General features: G+C 49.4%; 2 protein-coding genes across 4 annotated transcripts in view; one reads left to right on the forward strand and one right to left on the reverse strand.

Annotated features, from left to right (window-relative positions):
- The window catches only part of Cluh (clustered mitochondria homolog), a 21,608-nt gene extending 1,117 nt beyond the window's left edge, over positions 1–20,491 (forward strand). Inside the window, 26 exon segments of the mRNA XM_032911875.1 lie at positions 5,917–6,119; positions 6,654–6,777; positions 6,780–6,824; positions 8,751–8,894; positions 9,043–9,167; positions 9,250–9,404; positions 9,505–9,630; positions 9,888–10,035; positions 10,197–10,289; positions 10,766–11,460; positions 13,291–13,517; positions 13,652–13,756; positions 13,894–13,994; positions 14,611–14,763; positions 14,843–14,905; positions 15,020–15,264; positions 15,524–15,608; positions 15,750–15,903; positions 15,982–16,121; positions 16,771–16,851; positions 16,929–17,054; positions 17,149–17,270; positions 17,495–17,588; positions 17,671–17,805; positions 17,890–17,963; positions 19,091–20,491. Of these exon segments, the coding sequence (XP_032767766.1) occupies positions 5,917–6,119; positions 6,654–6,777; positions 6,780–6,824; positions 8,751–8,894; positions 9,043–9,167; positions 9,250–9,404; positions 9,505–9,630; positions 9,888–10,035; positions 10,197–10,289; positions 10,766–11,460; positions 13,291–13,517; positions 13,652–13,756; positions 13,894–13,994; positions 14,611–14,763; positions 14,843–14,905; positions 15,020–15,264; positions 15,524–15,608; positions 15,750–15,903; positions 15,982–16,121; positions 16,771–16,851; positions 16,929–17,054; positions 17,149–17,270; positions 17,495–17,588; positions 17,671–17,805; positions 17,890–17,963; positions 19,091–19,271 (3,944 nt within the window). The 3' untranslated portion in view covers positions 19,272–20,491.
- A 1,742-nt stretch (positions 20,492–22,233) lies between these two features.
- The window catches only part of Pafah1b1 (platelet activating factor acetylhydrolase 1b regulatory subunit 1), a 58,167-nt gene continuing 54,023 nt past the window's right edge, over positions 22,234–26,377 (reverse strand). For all 3 annotated transcript variants that reach the window (XM_032913370.1, XM_032913371.1, XM_032913372.1), the window contains exon 11: positions 22,234–26,013. In XM_032913370.1, coding sequence (XP_032769261.1) covers positions 25,940–26,013 — 74 coding nt within the window. In that variant the 3' untranslated portion in view covers positions 22,234–25,939. The remainder of the gene's footprint in view (positions 26,014–26,377) is intronic.

Raw genomic sequence — 26,377 nt, forward strand, 5'->3', positions numbered from 1 at the left:
TGGGAGTGGCAGAGGCTTGTCTAGGGGTGGGGCCTACTTTTCTTGTACTTCGCCTGTGTCCTTTCTGTTATTTTCACCAAGTCTCAGGCTCCAGCCTTGAAACTAGAGACCCCTTCCTAGGGCCTCCTCACTTTTCCTCGGGGCCAGACTGATCCTTTCTACGTAGGGTATCAGTGAGTGCAGACCCACTTTATCTGTTTTCCTCAGCTTTCTACCATAGAAACTTGTCTCAGCTCACTTTCATCATTCTTCCAGGCTTCAGTGAGCAAACTAGGGCTAACATGGGAGTAAGAATGGGCCTAACACTTGCTAGACTGTTATCCATCACAGTGGACCTATTTACCCAAGACAAGGCTTGAGTTGTACAGAACAAGAAATGCTGAAAATACTGTATCTCTGGATCCACAGGCAGGCTGGGTAAAAGAAGGTTGGAGCTGGCTGTTTCCCCTCCATCAAAGAGATCTGAAGAGCTATGAAGCAGCTTGTCCAAGGTCACAGTGATTTCATTGTCTAGGGAAGCATTTGGATTTCCAGTTTATGGCTAGCATGCCAAGCCTACCCCAGCCCAGCCTAGGGGAAGCCGAGGTGGGCATGCTGGTTTATCATGTATGTGATTCAGGGAGCTTAGGAACTGCAGTGGTGGTGGGGTTTTAGTGAATGAAGCTCCCTTCTTATTGATATGCTGAAGGACTCTTGGGGGTCGGGGAGTGCTGGGTTGGGGTCAGAGCATAGTTCATCTTGGGGACACAGGGCTTTCTACTTGGTAGGACCTTGGCTTCTGTGTCACAGAAAACCGGTATAGATAACTGAGACTCATTTTACGGCCATCTTGGATCTGTTCAAAGAAGAAACATAAATTGAGTCTGTGTTGTGTATGTCTTCCTTCCTCTGTTATCCCCTGGTAAGGTTTCAGCATGGGTATCAGAGTGCAGGCCCCTGAACCTCAGCCCCTATTTCTAGAGCTCTCCAGTACCTTTGAGGAAGGGACAAGGCAGACAAGGGTCAGTTACCTTAGGAATAAAGTAACTTTTAGGGGTTAAGAGAACAGGCAGGTTTTTCAAGTTCACAGTGGTGTGTCAAGTTCCTTCTGCACAGGGGAGGGCTCTCAGAGTTGGGCGTGGAAACTGAAGGGGATCTGGCAGACAAGGGGAGAATTTAGGGGCTTATAAGCTCTCCAGCAGGATCTTAAAGCTCTTCTGGGTGGTGTCTGAGAAAATAGTGAACTACACTTGGACCTTAAAGACCTGTTTCTGGTCTGTGGAAACAGGAAGAAGGCAAACAGGGTCTTCCATAAGCTGCCTCTGCCTCTGTCCACTTGAATGGGCTTTGAAGCACTGGGTTCCTAGGATGGGGTGATGTATCTTTTGGGGTTCTACTTCCTGTTCTTGCTTCACCTGATGGTTCCTTAGCTAGGGTGTAGCCTGGCCCTGGCATAGTCTCTGAAGACTGTCAGACCAGAGTGGCATACAGAGGTTACTTGTGGTTACTCAGACCCCTTTGAAAGTCCTTCCTGTGACCATCTCTGGCTAGTGACATCCCTGTATAGCCCTAGGGAAGGCCATGTGTTGTCCTTCCACTCTGATCTCTTCTGGAGACTGTAGGAGTCAGTTAGCACATGCACTAAGTGCATTCAGGCAGTTGGTCCTATTCTGCAGAGGACTGCCTTTTTATTCCACTTCCCTAAAGCCTAGGTCCTCAGAGGACCTGGATTTCAAAGGACCCCCTGGGATCCGAGTGCAGACCTGGCTGATCTTAGGGCATCAAGCACCACCTAGACTGACTCCTTAGGCTTCCAGGAGGAAGGCACTGCTGTAGTCTGGTCCTGGGGGAACATAGCAATAGATAGTACCCTAAAAGTAGTACCCAGAGGTTGGGATTGGGATTCTGACACACACACCTTTTCCTAGACTTAGCATCACAGACTTTTGCTTCTGTGGCTTTGGACAGCTCACTTACAAGACTTGTAGAGTTTTAGTCTCCTTGAGTGAGATGGGGTGGCTGATGTGAATATGATCCTTCTGGGGAATGGCCTGGAGTGAACACTGGCTTAATGTAAACTAGAGTGGAGTCAGTGTTGGCTTCCTTTAGCATTACCAGGCTGCCTGCTCCCCTCCCAGGATTAGGGTGTGTTTGAAGAGGGGGTTAAAAGGAATGGAGCTCTGTCTGGATCTGACCGTTCTTGCCTCAGGTCATAGTGTGAGGTTCAGAACCTGCTAGGGCTGAAGAGAAGCCAAGGGTTTGCTTAGCCATTTCTGGGAATGGAGGGACCTGGAGTGAGAGCCCTGCTCCCCTTCCCACCCCCATGCTGGTTAGTATGGATGCCAGAGCAGTCCTTACTGGGCCCTGGCAACAAGTCAGAAGCCCTGCGAATGCACCCTGGCGAGGCTGGGCATGCTGCTTCTCCACAGTGTGATGGCCTTCAGCCTCTTGCTGGCAGCTCTATTTTTCCCCAGGGGAGACATTTGGTTTTCTCCTGGTGGCGCACGGGCTGCTGGGAAGAGCAGAGGTAGCCTGCCAGCTTCTTGGTGCAGCTTTTAAGTCCTGAGGCTTGGGTGCAGTTGTCCTCTGGGAGATTGGGGCCCATCCCCCCCTCACTAGAACCAGTGATTCTCAGGAAAGAGTCCAGCTGCCAGGTCACCTGCAAGGGGCAACAGGAGCCAGAGGCCTCAACCAGTCCTTTGACCTAAGAGGAAGGCAGAGTGCTCTTTCGGTAGCTGGTGGACCAGGGGTGACTATCTGATGGCGTGGGCCCGGGTCTGTGCCAGCTGTTGTCAGCAGCTGGCTGAAGCAGTCCTGCCCACCACCGGTGTAGGTGGAGCTGAGGAGAGGACCCCCTTGCTGAGCCTTGCTCCTGCCAGCCTACCCCCTATGCCTTCTATCCAAAGGGGCCCAGATACCCCAAATTCTGGATTCCTCTGTTCCTCTAATGGCTTCACTAGCAGTGATCCCTTTTCTGAGGTATGTGGGGAGGTGGGCCTAAGTGTTAGTAGTTCTTTCCAAGGTCCTGAAGCCAGTGGGGCCTCCTGGCCCTCAGTTGTCCTTCTGCCCGACCTTGAAGAGAAAGAGAGGCAGGGGGAATGTGCCCTTCCCAGGGCTGCCCCAGCAGGCCTGGCCCCACTGAAACCTGAAGCCAGCTGGAGCTCCAGCCCTGAGCCGACCAACTGCATTACCACAGTGATAGAAGCAGAGACTGGGACAAGGGACAGAGGCAGCATTGGGCCTGGGCCTGGGCCTGGGCCTGGTCAGGGAAGCTGGCTGCCTTACTGCCATGGCAGTCCTGAGACTCCAGAGCCAAGAAGAGTGCAGCTACTGACTGTACCAGGTGGGCTATGGGGCTGTGTGGACCCAGTGACTAACCAGAAAACCACTTTCACAAGTCCCGTGGTGGGCAGGCTTTCAGGTCCCCCTGGAGGAAAGAGAGCCAGGGTTGACTGTCCCGGAGGAGAGGAAGCCCTGAAGAACATTGTCTTAAATCTGACTATCCCAGGGCTCATGTCCCTGGGCTTAGGCAAAAGGGCTGGGGTTCATTTTGCCTTTCCCTTCTAACTCCCTTGCCCTCTACTGCAAACATGTAGAACACAGGCTGTCTATTAAGCTCCAGGTTTAACTGCCTGCCTGTGTACCTTCAGTGATTAAAGCGTGGTCTCTATATTGAGTGAGGGTTTTCCCAGCTTCTCCTCCATCTCCATTCTAGGAGATTGCCAACCTGGAAAGTCATCTCCAGGGAACCAGTAAGGGGAAACTTCTTCTGTGTGTACCCTAGATCGCTCTTAGCATTGCCTTCCCCTTGTCTGCTCTGTCTTTAGAGCCAGACAAGGGTTCACTTGGGGTGGGTTTTTCATTTCTTTTTTCTTTTTGTTTTTTTTTTTTTGAGACAGGGCTTCTCTGTGTAGCCCCAGCTGTCCTGGAACTTGCTCAGTAGACCAGTCTGGCCTCAAACTCAGATCTATCACCCTCTGCCTCCAGAGTGCTGGGATTAAAGGCATGTGCCACCACTGCTATGTCATTGTCCATTTTTTAGGGGCTGAGGCCTCCCCACCTGGGGCTGCTGGGTCACTGAAAGGGATATCCTGTGTGTCCTATGGTTCTTGGATGGAACTCCTAGTTTGGAGAGGGTATGATGTGGTACAGATAGCATAATAGGAGGCCCATAGTGACTAGTGGCATGAGCTGGTGAACCTGGGGTTCACTTTAAACCTTTCTAGGGCTCGGTTACCCTTTTTGGGAGGAGTTGGTACTATATCTGAAATCCTAAAGGTTCTATTTACCAACTATTAGGTTGCGGGGTAGAGGAAAAGGGCTAGGGCTTCTCTCCATGCCCCTAGTATTGCCTATCTATTTTGAGTCAGTCTACCTCCTTGAGACCCTTGATTGGACCCTTGAGGTTTTGTACTCTGTTACCACTCCTGATGGAAACAGGATGAGTAGGAAAGGGACCATGGGGTCTGAGTGGGCTGGGCTGACATCTAGAGCAGGGCTGTTCTGTCTGGCACGGTCCTACTCATAGCTGGAATAATGGGACTACAAGCCAAGGGGGCCATTCTGACAGACAGGTGCTGGGGCCAGGCTCTCTGCCAAGTAGATATCCAGGCAGACCTATGTTTAGCTGGAAGGTTTCTGAGAGGAGGTCCTTGGCTTCCCAAGGGTGGAGGGGCATCTCTTTGCTCCCCTTAGTGCTGGCATTGGACTGGGGAGTAGGGTTGTCACCTGCTCCTCTCTTCCCACAGCATGCTAAGTTGGGTGCTGCACACAAATATTGGGCTCGAATATAGACTAGCATTAATTAACTTGGTATCTTTTCATTGAGCTAGAGTAGAGGAGGGCAGAAGGCAGAACAGAGAGCCGCTGCTGTGAACAGCTATTCACAGAAGCCGAGTGACTGCTCCTGAATGCAGTTACGGGGCTGCTGCCAGCCCAGGTCATTTGGGAAGGCTCTGGAGAAAGTTTATGTACTTCCAACTTAATGAGTTGGAAGGGCCAGGTGCAGGCAGGCAAATCTCTGTGAATTCAAGGCCAGCCTAGTCTACAAATCAACTCCAGGATAGTCAGGGCTACACAGAGAAACCATGTCTTGAAAAACGAAACAAAAGAGTTGGAGTTTGCCCAATGGATCATTATATCATGGGTGACAGAATGATCCAGCAGAAGCTATAGAATAGTTAAGCAGGAATGTGTATATGTGTGAAGGGGTCACTATGAAGACGTAGAGGTGAGAGGAAAGCAGCTAGCGAGAGCTGAGACTGGTTTTAGGTGCCCTAGAATGCTGACCACACTTGAGTCATCAGGCTTTATCAGAAGGGTTCAGAAACTTTTGATATTGGAAAACTATACTAAGGCCATGGCTGCAGAGCCCCAATACCTAGGAGTTGGTTGCAGGTTTAGGGTAAGCAACGAGGTACCAGGGAGAGAACAGGGCCTGGTTTGCTGAGATAATAGACTCTGTTCTAACAAGATGAGCCTTTGGTGATGTCCAAGGGGAGGTTACATGTTGATGGTCGTTGACGTGATTGAGACGCTCACCCCAGGCCAGCATTGGCCGTCTGAGCTCAGAGATGGGAGTTTTGAATCCATATGGGAAATGAGTTAGGAGGGGCTGAGGTCCGCCTATAGCTCAGGATCACTGGAGAGAATGGATCATTGGATAGAAGAGGAGTTGAGCAGAGGCCTTGCTGCTGGAGAAGGTTGGTGTGTGCCATTGTGGCCCTGGAGAGGAATCCTGACTGCTGTGGTGAGGAACAGTGTATGGAAAGGTAGGGTGTAGACTGTGGAAAGGAGATGGCAGTGTTTACATGGATGCAGTGAGGGGACTGGTCTCTAGTGGGTCTATGGAATAGATTTACTCTCAACTGGGTGTGTGAGGTAGAAAGCCCCACCTGCCCAGCTAGGCCCGTCTGACTCAGCTCTCACCTTTCCCAGATCCCCCCTCAGTCATGCTGTTGAATGGTGACTGCTCAGAGAACTTGAAGAAGGAAGAAGGGACATCTGAGCCACCTAGGGAAAATGGGCTAGATGAGGGTGAGCCTGGAGAGGAGACCACTGGACAGGAAGTCATTGTCATTCAGGACACAGGCTTTTCTGTGAAGATCCTGGCCCCTGGCATCGAGCCCTTTTCCCTGCAGGTAAGACAGATGGAGAAAGATGTGCTGGAGACCGGGTCTGAGTCTGCCGCTGGAGGAAGGTGTTTGAAAGTCAGGCCTTGTCCTTGCATGTGCAGGACCTGTGGGCAGGAAGCTGAGTCCTGCTTTTGCCTAGGGTCTGGGCTAGCATACTAGATGAGGCTAAGTTCAAGGCCTTGCCTCATGACTAGATGACAAGCACCAGCAGCCACTGGCAAGCCAGAGCCATTTGCTCTAGAGGCCTTAGTGCTGCTTCCCCTGCTTTTTCCAGCCTCTGGTTGAGGAGTCTCTCTTGATTCCCATAAATAGTTTAGGTCTGGGCCAAGCTCCGTCTAGTAAGTTCATATATGTATAAGTATGTATGTAAACACAGATGCAGATGAATATGGCATTCCTGGATAGGACTGGAATTTAAAACCCCAAAAGTAGCAAGCTGGGGGATTTATTCTAGGAACCCAAGTGCTCGCCTGGTGGCATGGAGGTATGCTTTGCACCTCCCCATGGAGTTTCTTACTAGAGTGACCTTCCTCCCTGCAGGTGTCCCCCCAGGAGATGGTACAGGAGATCCACCAGGTGCTCATGGACCGTGAAGATACTTGTCACCGTACCTGCTTCTCACTGCACTTGGATGGCAATATGTTGGACCACTTTTCAGAGCTACGAGCGTGGAGGGACTGCAGGAGGGCTCGGTGCTCCGAGTTGTGGAAGGTTGGTCTAGGCTGAGCTGGTGGCTGCCAGAGGAGAGCCCTCGAGTTAGGCCAGATATTTGACAGACACTATTACTGTTGTCTCTCTGCTCCCTCTGGGCACAGGGAGGTGGTACTGACTTAGAAGTTGCTACACAGCCTGCTTAGGCTGTCATACCCTTTCTTTCTACTACATGGTCCACAGTTTAAAGACTTAGGTCTCCATTTTTAAAAATCAAGCCAGTTCCAAACTAGGATTGAAATTAGCCTATCAAATTCTAAAAAGACAAGTATTGCCTCTTTCAGAACCAAAAAGTTTTATAGCTCTCTTTTTTGTTGTTTGCTTTTTTGTTTTGTGTTTTGTCTTTCTATGTTGCTCTGTCTGTCCTGGAACTTTCTTTGTAGATCAGGGTAGAGGTAGAAACCTGCCTTACTGTGCCTCCCAAGTGCAGGAATGTTTCCTGGCTCTTGAGGGAGGAGGGTGTCAGTGTCAGAAGTTTGCAGTTCTCCTCTGGTATGTGGAGATGGTTGTAGAAAAGCAGCTCCTGTAGCAGGTCTGAATGAATCCCTAGGAACGTCAGCTCATTAAGAGCCGATATGAAAATAGCACAGTTCATGCCTGTAATCTCAGCATTTGGGCAGCCGAGGCAGGAGAATTGCTGTAAACTGGACGTTTACCTGGGCTACAGAATAAAACCCTGTCTCAAAAAACCAAAATGGGAAATAAAGGAGTAAGTGAAGTCTAGGATAGTCTGTACCACAGCTGACTTCTCAGTTGATCAGAGAACCACTTGTCCTTTCAGAAAACGATTAAAATTCACAAAACATACACTGTAGAGCAGTGTTGGCTCCAAGGTTCTTAGGATGTCAAGTCCTTAGACAATCCCTGAGGAGCACGGGTTGAGGCTGTGGAGCCCTGACAGCTCCACAGGACTGAAGGTATCTGAACAAAAAGCCCATGGCTTTAATGGGTTTTCCAGGACCTGAGTAGACTTCAAGAGCAAGTGGTAGCATGTTCTTTGCAAACAAGGATCCCACTAACTAGAGGGTATATGTATGGGTGGGTGGGGTGGGTGGGAGGGTGTGTGTGTGTGTGTAACCAGAAACCTGGCTTAGGTGTTTATCTTTTGGAATTTTGGAATTTCTTGGTGACAGTGTAAGGCTGGTTTTCAACTTGATATATAGATGAACTCTTGATCCTCCACCACAATGGTTGGGAGTCTAGTGAAGTCCCACCATAGCTGGCTGACAGGAGAATTAAAAATGGGAACCCTAATTGGAAAATTCAGGGTTTAGGGGTGTGGCTCAGCAGTTAAGGACATTTCCTCTTCAGTGGACCTGCCTTCAGTTACCAGCACCTACATCAGGCGGTTCACAACAGCTTGAGTCTAGTTTCAGGGCTTCCGATGCCCTCTCCTGGCCTCCATGGGCACTCCACTCCCCACATGGCTTACAGTAACACAGAAACATACAGATACATTCACACTTAAATTAAAAACACAAATTAAAAATAAATCCTTGAATAGGCATGGTGGTCTGTGTCTACCATTGGCACTTAGAGGCAAGAACTTGAGGATCACTGTTAGATCGCTTTGTCACTTTGCCCCAACCATGCAATAAAATAAAATAAATGGAGGTTTAAGCTACCCCAGCAACTATAGATTCAGCTTAACTCTACACCTCCTACACCCTGCACTGTAAGGAGAGAAAGCTGGTCACTTGGCTCTCTGCCTGTGGTCTCAGTAGTTGGGAGATTGAGGCAGCCATAGCACTGTGAGTTGAAGGGTAGTCTGTGTTACATAACTCTAAGGTAGCAAGAACTTTAGAGACCTCGTCTTCTATTTTCAACGAGGTCGCCCTCCCACCCCCATGAAAGCACTCTGCAAATCTCGTTGCAGTCAGGTTACTCTAATAGGGTTGTAATAGTGCTTCCGCCCCCCTCTGACAGAGCCTTACACAGTTCGGGAGGCCCGGATCCACGTGCGCCATGTCCGAGACCTCCTCAAGAGCTTGGACCCATCTGATGCCTTCAATGGAGTTGACTGTAACTCCTTGTCCTTCCTGAGTGTCTTCACTGATGGTGACTTAGGAGGTGCGGGGAAAATTGGCACTTGGGCTTGTGCAGAGGAACAAAGGCTGGGGGTAGGGGTGGGGGCTTGCTGAAGTCAAGGCAAGCCAGGGACACATTAAGTAACAGAAATGGTTGGTTCCTGGCTGACCACCAGCCTTGGGTTCCTCAGACAGTGGGAAGCGGAAGAAAGGCTTGGAGATGGATCCCATCGACTGCACACCACCTGAGTATATCCTGCCAGGGAGCCGGGAGCGGCCTCTGTGTCCCCTGCAGCCCCAGAACCGTGACTGGAAGGTAAGACTTTAGAAGCATCAAGGATCTTCCTGGTGGGAAGATCCCAAAAGTCCTGTCTCCTCACGTTTGGCCATTTGTGCAGCCCCTGCAGTGTCTGAAAGTGCTCACCATGAGTGGCTGGAACCCCCCTCCTGGGAACCGCAAGATGCATGGGGACCTCATGTACCTGTTTGTGATCACTGCTGAGGACCGGCAAGTGAGCGTCACTGCGTCCACACGGGGCTTCTACTTGAATCAGTAAGTCTCTGCTCGTCCTCCACGTGCCCTGGCATGTCCCGTGTTCTGAGTCTAATGACAGATACTTAGGGCACCTGCTTAGTGACCCCTCTCCTTGCAGGTCCACAGCCTACCACTTCAACCCCAAGCCTGCCAGCCCCCGCTTCCTCAGCCATTCTCTAGTAGAGCTGCTCAACCAGATCAGCCCAACCTTCAAAAAGAACTTTGCTGTGCTGCAGAAGAAAAGGTAGCACCTTTGCCACCGTGCCCTGCCCTGCCTCCAGTCACAGGCTGGACCCCACACCAGCATCTCTGCCTGAAGAAATGGTGTCCCTGTGCCTGAGAGTACCTGGTTCAAGGGGGCAACAGCCCTGGGAGAGATGCCCTTTGGTTGGCATCTGTGGGTAGATGCCAGAACAGTGAGGGCCTCAGAGAAGAGGAGGTCACACCTGGGCACTAAACTTGGAGGGGTGTCCCACCTTCCCATTCCCCTGCCTGCCACAGGGTCCAGCGCCACCCGTTCGAGAGGATCGCCACCCCGTTCCAGGTATACAGCTGGACAGCCCCCCAGGCGGAGCATGCCATGGACTGTGTGCGTGCTGAGGACGCCTACACCTCGAGGCTGGGCTACGAGGAGCACATTCCTGGACAGGTGCTACCCAGACCCGCCCTTCTGCCAGGCTCTATGCACCTCCCAGTAGGCTCCCTCTGATCTCTAGGGCCTATCCACAGGGAAGTGGAAGAAGGGGATAGCCCAGAGCAGGTCAGGAGACACAGGCTGAGCCTGCCTCTGCCTCCCTGGTCCCTCCACAGACCCGGGACTGGAATGAAGAGCTGCAGACAACAAGGGAGCTGCCCCGCAAGAACCTGCCTGAGCGATTGCTTCGAGAAAGAGCCATTTTCAAGGTGACTGCAGCCTTAAGCCTCCCTGTTACTGGGCTTGTGGGTAAAGAGAAAACCAGAGGCTGGCACTAGCCTACCTTTGTTGGCAACCCTGGAGATAGACTTTGCAGGGTATGTCAACCTCCTGCCTCTCAGAAAACCACCTCAGGTTTTTGCTATGGCTTCACTGAGATTCTTGACTGTAGAGTGGGAAGTAATCTATTTTCTTGGATGTAGTCAGACTTGGTGGCAGGGACCTTTACCTGCTGAATCGTATCGTTTGGCCCTGCATACTCCCTTTTGTTCCTCATTGGGTCTTTGTCAGTAGAATTGTCGAGGTTTCAAACTGTTTTTAAGAGGTGATGCTGTTGCCCATTTCTAAGCACATGAGGCTAGGGTTCCTTAGTTCCCAGGGCCTGGTGGTCTTTACTACCTAGGGAATCTGGGCCAGGATAGGATGTACCTTGGTGCTCTCACCCTCCCAACCTTGGCCTTCCCAGGTGCACAGTGATTTCACAGCAGCAGCCACAAGGGGTGCCATGGCAGTTATTGATGGCAATGTGATGGCCATCAACCCCAGCGAGGAGACCAAGATGCAGATGTTCATCTGGAACAACATCTTCTTTAGCCTGGGCTTTGATGTCCGGGACCACTACAAAGACTTTGGTGGCGATGTGGCAGCCTATGTGGCACCCACCAATGACCTGAACGGTGTACGCACATACAATGCTGTGGATGTAGAGGGGCTGTACACACTGGGCACAGTGGTAGTGGATTACCGTGGCTACCGAGTCACAGCTCAATCCATCATCCCTGGCATCCTAGAACGGGACCAGGAGCAGAGTGTCATCTATGGCTCCATTGACTTTGGCAAGACAGTGGTGTCACACCCACGCTATCTGGAGCTGTTGGAGCGCACCAGCCGGCCTCTCAAGATTCTGCGTCACCGAGTGCTCAATGACCGAGATGAGGAGGTGGAGCTCTGTTCCTCAGTCGAGTGTAAGGGCATCATTGGCAATGATGGGCGCCACTACATCCTTGACCTACTGCGCACCTTCCCACCTGACCTCAACTTCCTTCCTGTGCCTGGTGAGGAGCTGCCTGAGGAGTGCTCTCGAGCCGGCTTCCCCCGAAGCCATCGACACAAGCTGTGCTGCTTGCGCCAGGAGCTAGTAGATGCTTTTGTGGAGCACAGGTGAGGAGTGGCTGCTGTAGGCCTGGGCTGACAGGGAAGCTGGCTCAGGATCATCTGTTCTGAGGGAATTCTGGAAGGCAGAGACTCCCAGATCACTTCCTAGAGCCCGATTATAAATCTCAGCCTTTGCCTGCCTCAGATCTCCAGATGAAGAAGCGCAGGGCCTCTGTCAGTTGTAGAGTTAAAAGTTCCTAAACTAGTGTTCCCAGCAAAGTGGTCCTGGGCTTTTAAGGTATATTTGGAATCTCGTGGGGTGGTTTAAAATGCCAGTCAGTGCAGATATGGAGCTGGGAGCAGCAGGAGCTGGGAGATGCTCAGTGAGAGTGCTTATGATGTAAAGGAGGACTTGGATTCAAATCCCCAAAGCATCAACATACAAGACTGGGTCATAAGCATGTGTCTAACCCCACCACTGTGGGGAGAGAGCAGAGACAGGATCCTCAGGGGACTTGCTAGCTGCTGTGTAGTGTAAGCTCCGTGAGAGGTCCTGTCTAAGGGAGTGAGGTGGATGGTAATATAGCAACAGCTGATGGCCTCCTGTGGCTTCCCTGTGCACATACACTCCCATATAAAGACAGTCAGGCATGGTGGTGCACACCTCATCCCAACTCAGGAGGTGGGGCAGGTGGATCTCTAGAGGCCAGTCTGGTCTACGTAGAAACCCTGTCTCCAAATAAGTGAATAAATGTGTTAATATAGTATAACGACAGGAAGAAAGTCATAGGACAGGGATGGGAGGTGGGGCTCCAGAGTGCTGGGCTGCTGGCATTGATTGCACCTATCTGCTGTGTCTCACACCACGATGCACTCTTTCCAGATGCTCTTGGCGGTCCTCTTCCTCACTGCTGAGAGCCCTGATCTAGAGCTATCTCTCCCCCATATGCCCCAGCTGTCTTCTAAACTTGAGGACAATTTAGTGGGGTTTTGTTTGCTTTTGAGTCAGGGTCTTGCTGTTTTGCTGCAGAAGTTTGCCTAGAACGTACAATACTGTCTCAGCCTCCCTAGTGCTGGCTGGGATTACAGATGTGCAACATTACACTTTGGTTTTGCTCTGACCTTCTCTCTGGTAGGGTTGCTAGCCTGGCACAGGCATGCGTACACACTCACATGCCAACAGGACAGACTGTGTCCCTATGCTAACGGGATAGTGTTCCCAGTGCCAACGTATTTTTGGCCTCATACCTAGCCTGGGCCTGCCTCTTTTTTTGTTTTGTCTTTGTCTTTGTTTTGTTTTGTTTTGTTTTTAAAGATTTATTTAATGTATATGAATACACTGTAGCTGTCTTCAGACACACCAGAAGAGGGCATCAGATCCCATTATAGATGGCTGTGAGCCACCATGTGGTTGCTGGGAATTGAACTCAGGACCTCTGGAAGAACAGGCAATGTTCTTAACCGCTGAGCCATCTCTCCAGCCCTTGTTTTATTTTCTTGAGACAAGATTTCTCTGTATAGCTCTGGCTGTCCTGGAGCTCATTCTGAAGACCAAGCTGGCCTTGAACTCAGAGATCTTTCTGCCTCTCCTCCCCAGTTCTGAGATTAGAGGCATATGCTGATACCCTCCTGGTTTGTTTTTTTTTTTAAGAGTTAATTGCTATAGTCGTGTGTATGAATGTTTTACCTACATGTATGTGACCACATGTATGCCAGTTTCCTTAAAGGTTACAAGAGGGCATTGAACTCTCTGGAACTGAAGTGCAGATGGTTGAGAGCTGCCATGTCAGTACTGGAAATTGAATCTGTAAGAATAGCAAGTGTTCTTAACCACTGGGCAGCCTGGCCCCAGTCTCCACAGCCCCTTCTTCATCACGCCTGCCTTGCTGCTCTTAGGTACCTTCTCTTCATGAAGCTGGCCGCCTTACAGTTGATGCAGCAGAAGGCCAGCAAGGTGGACACCTCCACCTCCCTGGAGAATGGTGGCCCTCCCTCCTCAGCAGAGACCAAATCTGAAGACTCACTAGGACCTGAGGCAGGTTGTGAGGAGGAGGGCAGCAGTGTGAGCGGCCTGGCCAAGGTGAAGGAGCTGGCAGAGACCATCGCCTCAGACGATGGCACAGGTGGGGCTGCTGTGCTTGTTTGGTTGTGGCAGTTTAGCTCACAGATCTCTGAGGGGCAAGCAGACGTCCCTAGAGCGGGTGGGCAAGAGGCTCATAGCAGCACAACTCTACCTCCTATCCTCACATCCCCACAGTAGACCCTCGAAGCCGAGAGGTGATCCGAAACGCCTGTAAGGCTGTTGGCTCCGTCAGCAGCACAGCCTTTGATATTCGCTTCAATCCTGACATCTTCTCTCCAGGCAAGTAAGAATGGATGGATATGCAGTGAGTGAACCCGCAACTGAGGGTGGAGCATCATGGGATGGGCTTGGGCTCTTGAGCAGCAGAAAGCTGCCTGCCTGGGTCTGGCTCAAGCCTTCCTGCTCTACCTCCCCAGGGGTTCGATTTCCTGAGTCCTGCCAGGATGAAGTTCGGGACCAGAAGCAGCTGTTGAAAGATGCAGCTGCCTTCTTGCTCTCCTGCCAGATCCCTGGTTTGGTGAGGGAGGGGCTGAAAGGACGGGTTGGGGCTGCCAAAAGGGTCTGTTGCAGACCTTGGTGCCTTGTGCTCCTTGTCCCTAGATCACATGTAGAGCCTTCTTAGAGCTGCTGCATTAGCCTCTCCTTGCTGGCAGACTGGCAGCACCCAGTAAGTCAAAGGAGGCATCAGACATAGATAGGCCCCGCCCTGCCAAGGCTGAGTTCTGGTCTTCTGAGGCTCAGATACCAGGGGCCTAGTATTCCCTGTCCAACTGATTCCACTAGCTTTCTGCCTAGGCTTGCTTCCTTTTTTAGCCACAGATCCCTGGGTCCGGTGCCATTTTTGCCTCGGGTTGTGAGTCTCTCAGAATAAGGAATAAAGCTGAGGTTTCTTCCCATATGACCAGATGATCCTGTGCCACCCACCTGTGGGACTTAGGTCTTTACCCAAGAGGTCAGGCTACATTCTAATGGGAAGGCAGGGACAGGTTCCTGTGCCTTTTTCATACCTTGTCCCTTCTCTTCCTCATGTAAGTCAGCGCCTTAGTTCTGTCCTTCCATTAGGGCTCTAGGGAAGACCCAGAGGGGTGGGGGCAAAGGGCTGGGGCTGGTCTTAACCTGATGCAGCCCCACAGGTAAAGGATTGCACAGAGTATGCTGTGCTGCCTATGGACGGGGCCACACTGGCTGAGGTGATGCGCCAGCGTGGCATCAACATGCGATACCTGGGCAAGGTGCTGGATCTGGTGCTGCGGAGCCCAGCCCGGGACCAGCTGGACCACATTTATGTGAGTGGGGCTTGACCTGGGAGGTGGTGGCAGCTGGAGGCCTGGAACCTGTCCGAGACTTCCTTCTTTGACCCCCCAGAAAATCGGCATTGGAGAGCTCATCACACGCTCCGCCAAGCATATCTTCAAGACATACCTACAGGTGCCGCACTCTTCCCCAACTTGCTGGGATCTCCCTGGGTGGCATGGGGCCTGGAGAAGAGCCCTGGGTGGAGGCTTAGGGCCATCCTGACTTCAACCAAAACATTTGGTTCAGGGAGTGGAGCTCTCAGGCCTCTCAGCTGCCATCAGCCACTTCCTGAACTGTTTCCTGAGCTCTTACCCCAACCCTGTGGCCCACCTGCCTGCTGATGAGCTGCTCTCCAAGAAAAGGAACAAGAGGAGGAAAAACCGGCCTCCAGGAGCTGCAGACAACACTGCCTGGGCTGTGATGACCCCCCAAGAGCTCTGGAAGAACATATGCCAGGAGGCCAAGAACTACTTTGACTTCACCCTTGAGTGGTACGGGCACAAGGGACAGGGATCATCACAAGTGTGGGAGACTGGAGGGTGGAGTGGGGCAGCATCTACGGCCTGTGGTCTACGGGCAGTGGAGTGAAAACAACAGGTATAGTTATGTGGGACCAGTGTGGGAAAGTGGGGTTGGCTGTAGGGGTTAATGCTGAGCAGTGGAGAGCAGTGGTTACGGGCTCTGGAGTTCAGCAGCTATCCAGAGTGGCAGGCATGTGCAGGGCTGCTCAGCCCCTGCTCCTACCCCTAGTGATTCTGTGGACCAGGCTGTGGAGACCTACGGGCTGCAGAAGATAACACTGCTACGGGAGATCTCACTGAAAACTGGGATGCAGGTGGGCCCTTCTTTCCAGCCTGGACCACAAAGCGGGGGAAGGGAGCTTTCTTGGGACAGTAGTCCTGGACATGTGATGGTGGGCTGGGAGGCGCTGTTCTTGTGTCCAAGGCTGAGGCTTTGGGTGTTGGGCCATCCCCAGATTCTGCTGAAGGAATACAGCTTTGACAGCCGCCACAAGCCTGCCTTCACTGAGGAAGATGTGCTCAATATCTTCCCTGTGGTCAAGCATGTCAACCCCAAGGCCTCGGATGCCTTCCACTTCTTCCAGAGTGGACAGGCCAAAGTACAGCAGGGTGCGTGGCACTGTGGGCTGGGGGAAATGGGAGTGTCTCTTGCCCAGCCCTGACCTTGCCACCCTGGCTGCCTCTTAGGCTTCCTGAAGGAAGGCTGTGAGCTCATCAACGAGGCTCTGAACCTGTTCAACAATGTCTATGGAGCCATGCATGTGGAGATCTGTGCCTGTTTGCGGCTTCTGGCCCGCCTCCACTACATCATGGGGGATTATGCTGAGGTGCGTTGGCTGTGTCGCTTCTGGCGCTCATGTATTAGTTGGAGCTGCATGAAAGGTCTGGGGCCCCCACCATCACTGCCTTGTTAAAACAGGAGAATGCTCTCCCTTGGGTTTCCACGTAGTGGCATCACGAGAGCTCCAAAGTTCTTGTTCCATGAGCTCTCAACCATTCACTTGCCGTCCTTGGAAGAGCTCAGTAGCTACCTGTGCTCTGTAAGGTGAGCATGACATGACAGCTCAGAGATGGTGGCAATAGAGTTGTAAGAGCTGTGGCACAGTATCTGGCCTTTGAGTGACCGTGGGAAGACCAGCCAAAGGTCTCTTGTTTGCCTCAGTGTTGTGTGATTTTATTCCAGCTATTTCGATGGCCCTAGGCTCTCAATCAGAGGCTGTCAGGGAGGTGTTTTAGAAGTGAATGCATTTTCAGTGCAGTTTCAGATCTGTTTGTTTTTGCATAGATGACTTTAGGGAAGATGTAGAACAGTAAGTTTCAGGTGGTCTCAGTGTGGCCAAGACCTCCAGAGTCACAGCCCCTGCTATTATCTTGCTGCCTGTGTGCAAAGGATAGAAGTTGCAGGCTAGCCCATGCTGGTGGGGCTGCTCAGTTGGGAAGCAGTGCTCACCTGAGATGGATACCATCCCTTTCCAGGCCCTCAGTAATCAGCAGAAGGCTGTGCTGATGAGTGAGCGGGTGATGGGCATTGAGCACCCCAACACCATCCAGGAATATGTGAGTAGCCATGCTGGGGTTGGCGTGTAGGTGTGGGTGCCCGAGGCTACCCTGACCCACCATGACCCCACCCACAGATGCACCTGGCCCTCTACTGCTTTGCCAGCAGCCAGCTGTCCACAGCCCTGAGCCTCCTGTACCGTGCCCGCTACCTCATGCTGCTTGTGTTTGGGGAGGACCATCCTGAGATGGCATTGTTGGATGTGAGTATTGGAGAGGAGTCTGGGTGAACAGGCCGTGGGTGGATGGACTTTGTGTAGGGGGAGGAACTGACGTAGTTTCTTCCTTATCCCCCAGAACAACATCGGGCTGGTGCTGCATGGCGTAATGGAGTACGATCTATCCCTGCGCTTCCTGGAGAATGCACTGGCTGTCACTACCAAGTACCATGGTCCCAAGGCCCTTAAGGTGGCTCTCAGGTGAGGCAGCACTGGCTAAGACCCCCAGCAAACTCTTGGAGACGCAGAGTGTGGTTGGGAAGAGGCCCTTTTGTCTCACGCAGTTGAGAGAAGTTCTTTGAAGCGCTCTACCTCTCATCTGTGCCCTTTCCTTGGTTCCTTGGGAGCTCCTGGGAGGGATTCCAGTCCTTAGATGGGCTCCACTTTTTGTCGCTCTTTTGCCCCATATATTCTGTTCCTTCCAGCCACCACCTTGTTGCCCGGGTTTACGAGAGCAAAGCTGAGTTCCGGTCAGCCCTCCAGCATGAGAAGGAAGGTTACACCATCTACAAGACACAGGTGGGCCTCAGCAGAGGCTGAGAAGGTTGGGCCTGTGGCCATCTGTGCAGCCCTGATCTCCTTTCGCTTTGGTCCTTTATAGCTAGGTGAGGACCATGAGAAAACCAGGGAGAGCTCTGAGTACCTCAAGTGCCTGACCCAGCAGGCTGTGGCCCTGCAACGTACCATGAATGAGATCTACCGTAATGGCTCCAGTGCCAATATCCCACCCCTTAAGGTATAGACCTGTGCTGACTAGGTGGGTGCAATGCCCTAGCCTCTTGCTAGGCCACACTAACCTGGCCTTCCCCACCACCCTCAGTTCACAGCTCCCAGCATGGCCAGTATCCTGGAGCAGCTCAATGTCATCAATGGCATCCTCTTCATTCCTCTCAGGTAAGGGTTTCCACCCAGCCCTGGCAGTCAGCCTTCGGTTCTGCTTAAGGTACATGAGCAGAGCTCGTGACTTTAAAAGCACATGGCCTATAGTAAGGTTCCTTGTGATTTCTCCCAGACACCATATAGTCCAAGAAAGACATAGCCATAGTGTTTTATTCATTTTCCTTTATTTTTGTTGGTTTTGTTTTATTTTCTTGTTTGTTTTGAGAAAGTTTCTCTTTGTAATAGCTTTGGCTGTCCTGGAACTCACTCTGTAGACCAGGCTGGTTTCAAACTCAAAAAGATCCGCCAGCCCCTGTCTTCCAAATGCTGGGATTAAAGGCCTGGCCATTTATTTTATGACAAGAGTTCAGTGCTAGCCCAGGCTAACCATCACCTCATGATGTAGCCCAGGCCAGCCTCAAATTTGTAGTAATCCTGATTCAGTTTTGTGGGTTCTGGGATTAGGCGAGCTGGCCTCAAACACATGATCCTCTTGTCTCAGTTTTTCAAGTGTTAGGACCGCAGTTGACTTGTACCACTACCTGGTTTCTTTTAAATTTTTAGCATACCTTGTTCAAATTTCTCCCTTTTCTTGTTTTGTTTTAGGCAAGGTCTCATGTAGCCCAGGTTTACCACAGAACTAGCTGTGTAGTGAGAATGAGCTTGCACTCCTGTTTTTGTTTCCCAGGCTATGCTGTTGTACCTGGCTGGCCTTGTTTCCCATTATCATCTTGGTGATCTTTTACTTTCAGTCCATTTGATGTGACTGCATTCTAGCTGTCACCTTTCCCAGTGCAGGGCTGTGCCTTGTCAGCCAGCTTTTTGAAAACTCTCCTACAACTCTTGCAGACTCCTCTGAAAGTACCTCCCCCCTCCTGGATGTGGGAGATGTTGTTAGCGGGCCAGCCGGCAATGGGAGGGAGCACCCTTGTCCCGTTTGCTGCCTATGGTCTGCTGTAGTGGGCAGAGGTTGAGAGCAGACTGAACCAAATGCTGCGTCAAGTGTAGGCAGCACTGCTCCTCTAGGAGGGGCACCCGTTCATCTCTCTCCACTGTCTCAAGTGGCAGAATACTGGAAGGAAGCCGCAGGGTGGCACAGGGTCCAGGCTACTCTGACTCCATTTTCGCCTCCTAATGTTCAGCCAAAAAGACCTGGAAAACCTGAAGGCAGAGGTGGCACGGCGACACCAGCTCCAGGAGGCCAGCAGAAACAGGGATAAGGCTGAAGAACCCATGGCCACTGAGCCTGAGCCAGAGAGAGCCCTGGAAGGCATGGGCTCCCCTCAGACTGCCAAGGAAGGTCCTTCTTCCCTGAGCTTATAGGGATAAAAAAGGAGAGAAAGATGGACAGTCCAGCAGCCCCATTACCCGGTGATGCAGACAGATTCCAGGAGAATTCTGGGGGGCATGCCCTGCAGATTGGGAGAGGAAGCTAATCTTCTACTTTCTACCCCCACCTCACCCTACCATCTGCCTGGGGCCCTGCCCTGGCCTGCCTGCCCCTAAAAGATGGTTTTGCACTGGTTCAATGAATATTCAATGCAGAGGCCTAATTGAAGACAAGAAAATGAAGTGTGTAAGGCATCAGCTCCAGCTGGGGGGCAAGTGCCTCCCCAGACTCAAGCCGATGCGTGTATGTCCATGCCTGTGGATGTCTTGCTCCGTCCTTCCTGATGTATATAGCCCAGTCAGTTCTGAGTGGATGACGTGCAGATAACAATTTCTCAGGTCATTTCTGTGTTTGACATTATGGCTGCTGCTTTTGTTGCTATTACCCTTGGGTCCAGCCTGGTTTAAGCCAAAAAAGATGGGGGCTTTCATGTGTCTTGGGAGGGGGAGCCAGATGTCTGGTAGGGTGCAAGGTGAGACCTACAGTGGCTTTACTGTGATTGGGCCTGGCCTACCTGTAGCCTTAGGGTGAAGGGAAGGGGCCAGCGTTGGTGGACCCCACACATCCATGTGCCTGGCTTTGGCCAAGCAGGAGAGGAGGTCCTACCACAGGCTTTGACTTGCCTCCCTGTACCCCGGGTGAGCATAACCTTGGGGGCCAACAGTCTGAATGTATCTTTCCCCATTTTAACCTGAGCTGCCTAATGCATAGTTGGGTAAGGGGTTGGGACCCAGGGCTGAATTGTGGATCCCAGGGAAAGTGCCATGCCTAGGAGTGATTGTCACCTCGGTAGAGCCTGACTCCTTCTTGGTTTTTGCCATATAAGCACTTATACAAAGAAGCTCTTGGGTGTTGGGGCTCCTACTGCCTTGGCTGCCCTCTCTCTCTCCCCTCCCTGCCTGTGTCGTTTTTCTTTGTCTGCTGTCCCTGAAGGAGATGGCCACCCTTTGAGCCTAAGAGAGCTGTTTTAGGCAGATCCTCTACTTGGGGCTTTTCTGGAGCTGCTGATGGATAGTATCTGTCCAGGGACCTTGTTTCAAAGGGAATGGGCGGCCAGCAAGGCATCCCCACAGCTACTAAGAACGTTTTCTTGTTTTTAAACCATCACATCTTCATTTCACATTGGAATAAAGTGAGTTTTTGAAACCTGCTGCCCCAGCTTCCCCTGTGTGCTCTGTGAAACATGTTCTTATTGCTTGAGTGAAGCTGTAAGAAGTACTACTGGGAAGTAATTACACATATATTGGGTCAAATTCAACATGTTCAAGCCACTGAAGTGGAAGGGGTATGACCCCAGCTATCCAGCTGGGCCCTACATAGGAGAAAAAGGCTGCAGTGAAGGATGTGTCGAAGAGGGTTTTGTAGTCTTCTGAACATCTATTTAGGCTTGTGCCTTATTCCCTTCCCTTGTGGCTGGTAGATGGGGTTTAGCAAGTAGAAAAGAGGAGGGAGGGGTTGGGGATTTAGCTCAGGCCCTGGGTTCGGTCCCCAGCTCCGAAAAAAAGAAAAGAAAAGAGGAGGGAGCACTGGCTTATGTAGGGCTAGTGAAATGGAGGGAAGAGGTGGGCAACTAGTAGACTTGTCACAATGGTTGCTCCTAGTCAACAGGCCTCATGCATGCTTGAACATGCTTTCTGGCTTCATGATTGGGGATCCCAAAGTCCTAGAACATTTGATAGTCTGACTTTATGAAAAATACCAGCCCTAATTTACTGTCTTTTTTCTTAAGCCAGTAGGAGAAAGTTGTTTCTGATCTTGGTACTAAGTAACATCCATTAAGTACCTACCAATGACTTTGACCATTTAACCCTAGTATGTTCCCTTTATAATTTGATCATTTGAGGCAAAGGCTGGGGATGTGGCTCCCTGATATAACTCTTACCTAGCACAGAAGGGAACAAAGGAGTATGTATGTGAGGAGAACGGGTTTGATGAGACCCTGGACCTGGAGACATTTGTTCTCAGCCTTGTTAGGCTAACCTGGAGGACATGTTCAAAAGCCTGCCTGTACTGCCTCTTAGTATATCTTGGGGGTAGGGGACGGGACCCTAGAACATGCACATCTAATGAATTCCCAGAGGATATGCTGACTCAGAAGCATAGAACTGCTCCTAGCAGTTCAATTCACGTCTATACAAGTCCTCACCAGATTAACCAGGAAGGATGCGGCATCCCGCACACACAGCTTTTCCCCCTGCCTTCAAGGAGGGAAGCCAATGTGTGATATACAACCAGCTTTTACAATAGGGTATGATATTTAAGTTAGAACTCCAATTGGAGGGAAAAGTGGTCAGGTCTAATGCCATGCTCTTAACAGAGGGGGAAAAAGGAGGGGTCCCATAATCTAGTAGGAAAGCTGGCCAAGTACATTCTCACCCAGCTTCTTTTGGTTGGGAAGATGCCTTCCAACAAGAGGCACTACATTAACCTGCACTCTTGTGTACAAAAAGATAGAGACAGCTAAGGACATGAGGGATCAGCATGAGGTGGGGCATCCAGAACAAATGAAGCCTTACACTTATCTCCAAGGCAAGAGATGACAGAAACAAAATGGGCAGGACCCTCATCTCTGGGATTGAGTCTTTGTTTATCTCTAAGAGGCCAGTTTATAGTCAATGTCAGAATGTACAGCTGGAGGAGTGTGCACTTAGCTGTCCAATGCAGTTAGTTCCAGGTTGGCTCAAGCCTATGGCTACAAGAGCCCTACAGGCATGCTGCTCCCTCCAGATAGGGAGGGGGTAGACAATAGCATTAAGACAGTGGCAGCACAGCAGCTCCCAATATCACCGTTGCTTATGGCCAACTAACCTTCTTTCTGTTCCTGGTGCCAAGCCTCACTTCCTACCAAAATCAAAACCTCACCCCCAATACCCATCGAAAAAACCCCACCAGATCTAGTTTTATAGGCATTTAATAGTTTACCAATTGGTACAATAAGATTTTTAATATGCAGAAAACATGAATAAATTTTGTTTTACACAGTCTGAGAGCAACAAATCTTACTGTAAAACACAAGAGCAATATTATATACATTCCTTTACTGATTTTTAAAATTGTGTCGATATCTTCAGTGAACTCTTACAATCTGGGGAACTGTTTTCTCCAATTACCACCTCTGCAACGTTCATATGAAATCAATGCTTGCCTTCATGTCAGTGTCAGGATCGACTTCTAACTCGTAGAGTTTGTGTTTATTTCTAACATCTTCAGAGTGAGCTTTGGGGATGCCTTTAGGATAAGCAGGCGAGAAAGCAGCTACTTACATGATACAGTGAAAGGATAAAAAGGCCCGTTTCAGTCGTGACTTGTGAGTCCAGCTTACCCCATCCCACCCAACCCAGCCCACTGGAAAAAACCCAAAACCTTTCTTCCCATTCTGCCCATGTTGCTTGTCTACCATGACATCCTTTGCACCATCTAGATTAACCAACACATTGGGTTTATATACAGCTGGACAGGAAGAATAACCATTTTAAGTGCCTTTTCCTTCTATTTCAACTTGTTGCTTAAGGATTATCAAGTCACCACTGTCAACAAACAAAATGTCCTTATTTTTAAATAGTTTTTCTTTAAATTAAAAAACAAACAAAAAAAATAAACTTTAGTGAGTGGTATTATCGGAAGTTCACAAAGAACAGAAAGAGGCAAACAGGAGACTGGGCTTGGTGAGCCTAAAGCCAAAGCTTCCAAAGGACTAATAGTGCATCACGGCCCGGGACGGCTTGCTAACACTAGTGATTGTGGGTAGTGCTCTGAGCACACCATTGGTCACACCACATGCAGACAGAACAGGACGGTCTTAGTCTCCTAAAGTGCAAGATGTCATGTCAAAAGCAACTATTCTCCAGGTCACGCCTACACAAACCTCTGCAGCTTGCACTCTCCATGCGGTTAGGACTTGTTGGGCACGCTGTGCTATAGGTGGCACTGGAATGTCTGTTTACACACACAATCAACAATCATCCAAGTACACAATTCTATCAGCTTTTTATTTCTTAATAAGCAGCCAATCTGACTCAAGAAAGTAACAAAGCAGCAGTGAACCGCTAACCAATTGATAAAGTCCTCTACTTACAACCAAAACCAGTAACTTTATCATTGTCCTTATCCCAGGCAAGGCACAGGGTTAGACAGCAGACAGAGAAAACAGTAACGTAAGAGTAAGGGCATCAACAGGGCAGTGTCAAACAACAGTGCAAGAAACCTTTGCAAATCCGATGCCAGATGTGGATGTTGCCCCGCCACCCTTCATTATTCCAACAGGGCTCGTTATGTTTGGATCCAGCTGTGGACCATCCCTGAGATTCAATGTTTGCTGCTGCTTAGGTGGAGGATGTCTGGTAACTCAGCTAAGCAGCAGGCTGTGGCAATCTCCCAAGTGAGGACAGCTTTGTTACAGAGCACTCCCTCCTCCGTTGTCAGAGTCACTGCTGCAGGGGAGGAAACCCAGGTTGCTCCTCTACATTGGTACCATTCTTTATTGTTTCTATGAATGATGTCTAGATGTTGTGGCTTACCCTTAAACAATTCATGTTGCTACATGCTAAAACTGAATTAAAAGACAAGACATTTTAACACATACAAACAAATGTTAAGATGCACCATTTCTATGTATTTATATTCTTGAAATAGGACAGGAAATAGCAGCAAATGAGAACGAAGATATTTTCCATAGCTTTTGGAGAAAAATCCAGTCAGAACGGCTAGGAGAAAAAGACTTCTCAATGTAAGCAGGGCTGTGAGGCAATGTTGTCCTAAAAGCTAACCTACAGTGTTTACGGAATCATGATGGAGTTTTGTCCTCAAAAATAGCCACTTACTTCTCAAAACACTTTTCCTTTCTAGAGAAATCTGAGGAATATTAAGACCAAACAGGTGAACAAACGAAAAGGACACAGGCTAGACAGTAAGCTGCTGCTGCTACAGCCTAATCTCTTGTGTTTATCTACAGGACATTAATTCTCACCCTTTGTCCTTTCAGGAATCAAATTTCCATTCAATACTTAAAGGGACATTTTAAAAAAATCTTCTATTATACAAACGAATAAAATACAGTCCAGAAAAGAATTACCATTGTTAGACTGTCATTGTTATGTATGTCACTGTTGCTGTTAACTTTTCAAATTGATTTTCTTAAAAAGAAAAAAAAAGTTGGTTACCTAGGCGATAAATTCTTTATTAACAATTGACAATGGAATAGTGTTCCAAAATTCTCTTAAACCTACTGTAGTAACTCTGGACCAAAATATACAGCCTATCAGGAATGTGTAAAATGGTGAATGGCCCATTAGAGGGGAGAATAAAGTGACTTTCTCTCAGCTTAGAAAAGCCCCTTAGAGTCAGAAGCATTACAGAGTTTATTCTAAAGCATGGCTGTGGTTGGTATTTATTTCCCCAGCAAGAGTCACTCTAGGCTTATGTTTTAGCACGTCCTCAGAAACTCAAAACCCAACAACATGGAGGTTGTATGTGTGTGATATACATATATAGACATATCCACTTACAGATAGGCCCATATACTTATAAACATTTACATATAAACAAAAGATGAAAAGAAAACCGGTATATTTCTATGCACGCTTCAATAAACCCTGTCACTTTTTTTATAACTTGTAAGTGAAACAGTCCAAATTGTTACCAGGTTCATGTTGGAAACTGTTTCTTCCACACCTTTAAAATGTGCACGCAGCTTTGTCCTCTTTGTCCTTCTGACATGCACATTGCACATCCCTAAAAACATCATAAACACATAGTGATTTGTACCATGACACTCAATGGGAAGATCAAATTCTACTGGGGAGTCACATCACTACACAGTCCAACAGTATGGAGAATACGACTTGTGTGTCTAGTGTGGAGAAGAGAAGCTCAGAGTAGGACAGTGTCTCCTGACCTGCTTACAGAGCAGTGAGACCAAAATGAAAAAGGATTCACTAGTTAGCTGCTGAGATTTTTCTTGAGAATTACGATCATTTTCTTACAGAAATAAACCACTAGCCTTCGCTTGATAGGTGCCAAAACAAACATATCCTATTGATTTGGCAAAGGGGTCATGACAAAAACTTCAATGTGTAATCCCCATTACATAGATGGAGCAAGAGATTCTGAACTGTAGTCTTACTATCTAACCCCCTTAAAGATTCATTAAGCACACTTACGTGATGTTACATAGATACACATTTCAGAAAAAGCCCTAATAACCACTTTCCCCAAAATGAGGCCATCAAGTCAGGCACCAACAGATAGCAGGAAGAAAAACAATAATTAATAATCCAACATAAAATGACACTGTCAACTATTCAGTTTAGTGCCCTAGTTCAATTTATTCAACTTCTGCCCTTGTAGGCCTGGTGTGACCAATGCCAGCCCAGGTTTTTAACCCCTATGGTACTTCTAGACAACATATGTAAATTTACAGTATACAATTTGGATTCACCATGCATGAATACTTTGTGTGTAACATTTAATAAGCTCAATCTACATCCAGAATAATTTACATGAAAGGACAATATTTATTTAAACAGAGCTCAAATGGGGTAACCATGGTATCATCAGAGTGCATCCAGAGGAAAAAAGGGAGGAAGAACCAAATGTGACTCAATCAACGGCACTCCCACACCTTTACTGTTTGATCTACACTGCCAGTAACCACATAGGGTGCCGTCTTATGGAAATCTGAAAGACAAAAGAAAAGGCTTGTTTTTAAACCATACCCAGCCTGGCAGAATTTTTGCTTTTGTGTTTTAAGCAGTATCTTTACTATAACCCCAGCAGGCCTTGAACTTGATTTCCTCCAGGTCAGCTTCCCAAGCTCTGGGAATCCATGAACCTCTGCTTCCACAGCTGCATACAATATCCACAATTTTCTCTGTATACATACCATCCATACTGCTACAATCACTAAGCTTACCAACTAGGTTGGGGAATTTGAAACTCTACTATTAAATTCCTGTTGACGTCACCAGTATCATCCCAAACAATGCTCAAATCTACTAGCAAGTGCACGCTCAGCCACCACATCCATTTACTGAATGCTCTG

This window comes from Rattus rattus, chromosome 9 (genome assembly GCF_011064425.1).
Source record: "Rattus rattus isolate New Zealand chromosome 9, Rrattus_CSIRO_v1, whole genome shotgun sequence".
Classification (NCBI taxonomy): Eukaryota; Metazoa; Chordata; class Mammalia; order Rodentia; family Muridae; genus Rattus; species Rattus rattus.